Genomic DNA, 6,722 nt, shown 5'->3' with positions numbered 1-6,722 from the left:
CGCCCCCCCCCCCCCCCCCCCGGTTAAACTGTAGCTCCTGGTCCAGATGTTGCTACCCACTTCGTTGCATTGCTACTGCCACTAGAGTCCCTGAGCTCCCCCTCCAGTATAGTGCAATGGTACAGCCTGTGGCCAAAGAGCGATGGGGGACCTGGGCAACCCACATAGCATCTGTCATTGTGGTAAAGTGAGAGGTTGCTCATGGCACAGTTGGGGGTATGCAGTGGGGCTGCACCACACCATACGTGCAGAGACCTGCATACAAATCCATGCACACAAGGGCCTGTGTGGTTGGCACGTTGGGATGACTGGTGCCTCATGGGCTTGTGTACCACATCAGGGCCTGAATGGAGCAGCCAGAGGGAGGCTCACACAGTGCATTGCGGGCCTGCAGTGGGCAAAGAGGGCTCATGGGGCCTACCTGCAGCCTCGGGGTATGTGGCCGAGAGGCCTATGAATAACTTCGGCGTCTAACTGAGTCACTTCTAAGGTTTAAGAATTTCTACTGAACAAAAATGGCTGCACTATGGTATCGGCATTGAGGTTTTATTTTCTAAAACATTTGAAGTACTGCATATAGTCAAAAAATTTGGCACATGCCTTGCCAAGAAAATACAGGACCAGTCTTCAGGCATGTCTTTTCATGAGCAGTAACTTCCTTGCCCAGGAAGGCAGATATAGATCCTAAGACTATAGGCAGTCATTGAGCCCCTCTCCTGCATGTAAGGGCCCTGCCTCACATTGAAGTTAAAGCTGAATAGAAAACAGCTATAAATTGGTTGTACATTTTCAAGCACTAACTTTGTAGCTGGTTGGCTCTTTTATAGCTGGATGGACATTTGTATGGTGTGACAATTACTTTGAGCATGCAGCTTGTCTAAGTTTATTAACCAGTTAATTGTGTGCTATTTATTTTACACATATGGCCAGTCTCACTTAGTATGTCTAGTTGCTCTAAATTTATTGTGCAATTAACCAGTTAATTGTATAATATATGTAACAGGTCAAGGGTCTTAATGGGATCACTTTTAAAATGTGATTTCAGCCTGCTTTCATGTCATTAGTAACTGAATTTTCAGATATTCAAAAATCAGCTTTCCTTTTTCTGAGATTCTGAAGTAAATTTTCAAGATCATTAAGTGTACAAGTTTGGTGATATAATTTATCATGAAAAAGAGAAATCTTTAAAAGTATTAAATTTAATTACCTAGAAATCCTAAACGGCCATTAGCACAAAACATATAAATATTAGCACATGTAGGTCAAAGGAGGATTAAGTTTCAGTTGCAGCTAAACTAGTGCTACTTGGGGTCCTCATGCTCAGTTGATAGTGATGCAACAGTGTTGAGGTATTTAAAGGAAATATAAATGTCTCCTTTATCTTTACAAATATATTTGTATTTTTCTATTTTTATAAACAGTAATAATTTCATCACAACAGTTAAATTAATACTTAATCTTGTTTTCCATTATTTTAAACAGATAACTGGTTGTATTTGATTGCAGTTGAACACCGTAGTCAATTTTTCTTTCTGTTTCTGATGAATGAAGTTAACTGTCATATCCACTTTTTAAGGGTGTGGTTTTCTGAAGCCTTGTTGTTTTTAAACTTGATACCAGGAAGATTTCAAATGCATGAATATATATAATTTTAATTATTACTATTCTCTTTCCACTAGGTTGTGATTCAGGGAAATGATGACATTGCCAACAGAGCAATAGATCTGCTTAAAGAGATCTACACTAATCTTGGTCCAAGGTTACAAGTTAATCAGGTAAAACAAAAAATAGTGGACTGCAGTATTGATTAAAGAAGTGAAGAATGTTAAATAAAGTATGAATTACAGTGGAACATGGAATTTGTTCTTGAACCAAAGTTTTTTGGGGTTTTGTTTTTGTTTTGCAATATCTTTTGCTGGACCAACTGTATAGTTGGGAGAAGGGAGAAGCTTTTGGAAACAAGGCACCCTTCTTACAGTCACTTCTTCAGAATTCATTCATGATGCTTTGCAGTTGAAAGTTCTAAAAATAAGGTATGGTTTCTTTACATAGGAGAATGCTATCTTTCACTTGTACAACATGTTAGTGAGTCCACCTTCATTTAGTTTTAGCTCTTTACTATGACATGTTTAAAAACGGATATTACTGGTTTTGAATAAATCGGCAAAATTAAACTCACTTAGTATTATCTGCTGCTTTGGTAATGGAAATGCAATAGCTCATCCTAGAGCTTGGGGCTGATTCCCCATGGCCCCTGCCAGCCCAGGACTGCTCTGCCACAGTGCAAAGTGCTGAAGTCCTGGGCAAACGTTTAGATGCTGCACCTGGGGGAGCAGTTTTCTCCAGCACAAACTGCGCCAGAGTTCATCATGTTGCATTAATTGCATGTACAGATGTACCTGGTATAAACTAAGCCTTGTCAAATCAAATGTTTTAACATTCCTATTTACTTGTGTATGCATTTCTTTGGAAAGTGAAAGAGATTTATAAGTTGCTGAAAAACCCATAGAAAGGTAAACAACTGGGACTTCTGGAATCTCATTTTGTCCATTTCAGGATATTATTGGTAATCAGTGTTGTAATCGGCTTAGTTTTTATGGATTACAGCTCTGGACCTAGGAACAGTAGTGTAGCAATCATACTGCTTTTGTTTGATTCTTAAAGCTAGAAGTTTGGGGCATGAACCATCTAAAATTATTGCTATAATACAAAAACTTTCAAATAACACTTACTTTCTAAATGATGGCCAAACTGTAACTGAATTCACATGTTATCTATACTTAACTTTCCACCTTTTGCCACACTTCATTTTTCTTAAATAACACATTAGCCTCTTTTCTGCTGTCTTCAGAGCCAGAACTCTGCAAAGTAGTCTGGAGACACAGATTCCACTTGTTAAGCTGTTACATAATCATCCTTGAATATATAATCTGTTGTGAGCAAATGGAAGAGAGAGAGGGAGAAGTCTGAATTAGTGTCTTGTGTACAAAGTTGTTCTACCTTTGTTTATAATGTAACTGTTTGGCTAAAGTTAGAATGACACAGAACTTGAAGGGTACATTTGTGTTTTACATACGAGTTGTAAAATTGGGACTGATCTATACAAGTTTTAAAAAAAGACACTTCTTTTTAAGATCCAGTTATCAACTGAAGGTTTAGTTATGGGAAGAGCAAAATTGTGAATAGTTGGAATAAACTGTTATGTTTTTGTTTAACTTAATGTAGCTTCCTCGACTATGCAGCTGAAGGGTGACTGTAGCATTTTATAGTTGTTCCAATTGTTCTAATGTGTTACTTTAGGTGGTGATTCATGAAGACTTCATTCAGTCCTGCTTCGACCGTTTAAAGGCCTCCTATGATACATTGTGTGTTTTGGATGGAGATAAAGACAGTATTAACTGTGCAAGGCAAGAAGCAATACGAATGGTGCGAGTGCTGACTGTTTTAAGAGAATATATAAATGAATGCGACAGTGATTACCATGAAGAGAGGACAATTTTACCCATGTCAAGGTTTGTGGAAAATCCCAGAAGTATCATAAGTCTTATGTTAAAATAAATTAGTAATTCTTTGTGAATTTATATGATGATGTGGTCTTAATAATGGGCTGAAGTAGTTAGGAGCATGGCTGTTGCACCACTTCAGCCTTGTTGCATGCCTGGGGGCAACTGGACTGGCAGCATATGACACAGCGTGGACTGCCCCCTACACATGGGCCAGGTGGGACAGTTCCCCCACGGGCCAGAGAAAATTCCTTGGTGGGTCGGATCTAGCCCACAGGCCTTATTTTGCCTACCCCTGTGTTAAGTGGGTTTCCTTTGAGTACAAGGATAGGGAAGTCAGAGAGACAGTGGTGGTTCTGTGACAACTGTGCTCCGAATATTTTTTTCTGTGAAAGTTCATTATCTAGTGTAGTTGCTGTTTGGCTTCATCCACATAGTTAAGTGATGGCAGCCAAGGACTAAACGCTGATACTGGATTTATGGCCCATTTATAATTTATCCTACTCCTGAATATTTTCCACATGAGGAAAGTGAGACTGACCCCTTCCATCCTATTCCCCCGTTTCATAGGCTCTCATCTCCCAGTACTTGTGTTCTTTCCCTTTGCTTAATTGTGTGCATAGTACACCTGAGAATTTCTCTCAGCCTCTCCCCTATGCTCTGCTTAACTTACTGTGTCTAGCTTCCTATAATCGGAGACTTGAGGAAGAATGTCTTACACTGGAAAGCTTGTCTTACTTTATCCCAACTACATAAAAGATATCACCCTAAGAAATCTTTGCCTCTTGCATAATTTCTGGACCATCACCGCTACAAAATCACTCATGCACTACCTTCATATTCCTAGTATTGTTTTAGTTACTATTGCCAGGAAACATCATAGCCTACCATATTTAGTTAAAGCACACCCCCGCCACCATTTTTCAGCACAGGGATGCTGATGCATGTGACACTGGAGTCTGCTGGAATGTGGTAATTACGGCACTCTAGCAGACTCAATTAATTGTGTCTGCCCTGATGTGTTGTAATTGCAGCACGTCAGAGCAGCTTCAGTATACATGTATAGATGCCTGCTGCCTATGTCAGTGATAGCACAAGTTAACAGATACACTAACAATAGGAATAAAAGGCAAATTATTTGACCTTTGTGTAGGAGGAGAAGGTTAGAATGGCAAGGGTGGTCTTTACTGATCTTGTAATCATGAAGTGAATTCCCATGTTGGCTTCCTCTGTTCGCTTCTCAGCCTCTTGAAGGCTCAGATCAAGTGTAGTCTCCGGTAACTTAGTTGCGTTCCCCTCCTCACCCCCATCCTTCTATTGTTAGTCCCTCGCTCGGGCACTATGTATTTCCCTACCGGCTTTGTCATCTTTTCTTGGATTCACAATCCTAAACATCTACTAATAAAAGTCAATCTGTTCTCCTGTTCTGTATAAGTAAAACCTATGGGTTCATATGGGATTTTAAGCAAAATTTAGTGGCATATTTATGTATATAATAGGAGATTACAATGGCTAATTTAATAGTCCCTTCTATTCTGAGTCCATTAAAATCAAAGACAAATAGAAAAAAAAGAATAAAAACGAGTTTGTTTTTTTTAATTTGGTAGGGCTGACATTTTATTTAAAAATGTTGAATGAGAAATTTAATACAATAAAGTCTAAAAAAACATTTGTAATTAGGGACCTGCCGCAATCCAATTTTGTAGAAATAGCAAAATCTGGCATTGCCTACAAAAGCAGGCAATGTCTGTAAAATCTGTTGAGGGGAAACAAAAAGAAAACTTACTGAAAATAAAATGCTGGCTCACCAGAAGGAGCCAGCAGTCCTCACCATGCTATGGCCCAGATGCGCAGCTCTCCAGGGGTCTGCATGATGGACAGCCCTCACAACCAATCAGCAGTGAGGAGCAGGGCTGCATGATAAATAGCTCTTGCAGCAAATTGGTGATGGGCAAGGTCACCAGGGCCCCTTGGTCAATCAGAGTTGAGGGGGGCCCTGCCACAATCAGCCTGTGAAAATGGCAGCTGGCCCCGCAATCTTCCTGTGAAATTACACGGCTGCCTTCCTTGAGTTGGGTAGGCTCCTATTCATAATTCATTCAGGGTTGCTTTAAATCCTATGAATGTTCATAATCCAAATAGGGAATGACCAGTTTTTATACCTTTATGGAAGTGCATTTTGTATTTCCATCTCTTAAATGCACAAATATTCATAGATTCATAGACGTTAGGGTCGGAAGGGAACTCAATAGATCATTGAGTCCGACCCCCTGCATAGGCAGGAAAAGTGCTGGGTCTAGATGACCCCAGCTAGATGCATGTCCAGCCTCCTCTTGAATACCCCCAGGGTAGGGGAGAGCACCACCTCCCTTGGGAGCCTGTTCCAGACCTTGGCCACTCTAACTGTGAAGAAGTTCTTCCTAATGTCCAGTCTAAATCTGCTGTCTGCTAGCTTGTGGCCATTATTTCTTGTAACCCCGGGGGTGCCTTGGTGAATAAAACTGCGCCAATTCTCTTCTGTGCCCCCGTGATGAACTTATAGGCAGCCACAAGGTCGCCTCTCAACCTTCTCTTGTGGAAGCTGAAAAGGTCCAGGTTCTGTAGTCTCTCCTCGTAGGGCTTGGCCCGCAAGCCCTTAACCATATGTGTGGTCCTTCTCTGCACCCTCTCCAGGTTATCCACCCCCTTCTTGAAGTGCGGCACCCAAAATTGCATTCAGTATTCCAACTGCGGTCTGACCAGCGCCCGATAGAGGGGAAGTATCACCTCCTTGGATCTGTTCGTCATGCATCTGCTGATGCACGATAAAGTGCCATTAGCTTTTCTGATGGCTTTCGTCACACTGCCGACTCATGTTCATCTTGGAGTCCACTAGGACTCCAAGATCCGTTTCCGCTTCCGTGCCACCAAGCAGGTCATTTCCTAGGCAGTAGGTATGCTGAACATTTTTCTTCCCTAGGTGCAGCACTTTGCATTTCTCCTTGTTGAACTGCATTCTGTTGTTTTCTGCCCACTTGTCCAACCTGTCCAGATCTGCTTGCAGCTGTTCCCTGCCCTCCGGCGTGTCCACATCTCCCCATAGCTTTGTGTCATCTGCAAACTTGGACAGAGTACATTTCACTCCCTCGTCCAAGTCACTGATGAAGACATTAAAGAGCATCGGTCCAAGGACCGAGCCCTGCGGGACCCCACTGCCCACACCCTTCCAGGTCGAAACCG

General features: G+C 41.5%; 1 protein-coding gene across 3 annotated transcripts in view; it reads left to right on the top strand.

Moving 5' to 3' along the window:
* USP9X (ubiquitin specific peptidase 9 X-linked) overlaps nucleotides 1-6,722 on the top strand; it is a 149,238-nt gene that overhangs the window by 67,419 nt on the left and 75,097 nt on the right. For all 3 annotated transcript variants that reach the window (XM_025205045.1, XM_006015646.3, XM_025205048.1), the window contains exons 17-18: nucleotides 1,680-1,775; nucleotides 3,301-3,512. In XM_025205045.1, coding sequence (XP_025060830.1) covers nucleotides 1,680-1,775; nucleotides 3,301-3,512 — 308 coding nt within the window. The remainder of the gene's footprint in view (nucleotides 1-1,679; nucleotides 1,776-3,300; nucleotides 3,513-6,722) is intronic.

Source organism: Alligator sinensis, unplaced genomic scaffold (genome assembly GCF_000455745.1).
Source record: "Alligator sinensis unplaced genomic scaffold, ASM45574v1 scaffold243_1, whole genome shotgun sequence".
NCBI classification, from domain to species: Eukaryota; Metazoa; Chordata; order Crocodylia; family Alligatoridae; genus Alligator; species Alligator sinensis.
This window is presented reverse-complemented; position numbering and strand designations above follow the sequence as displayed.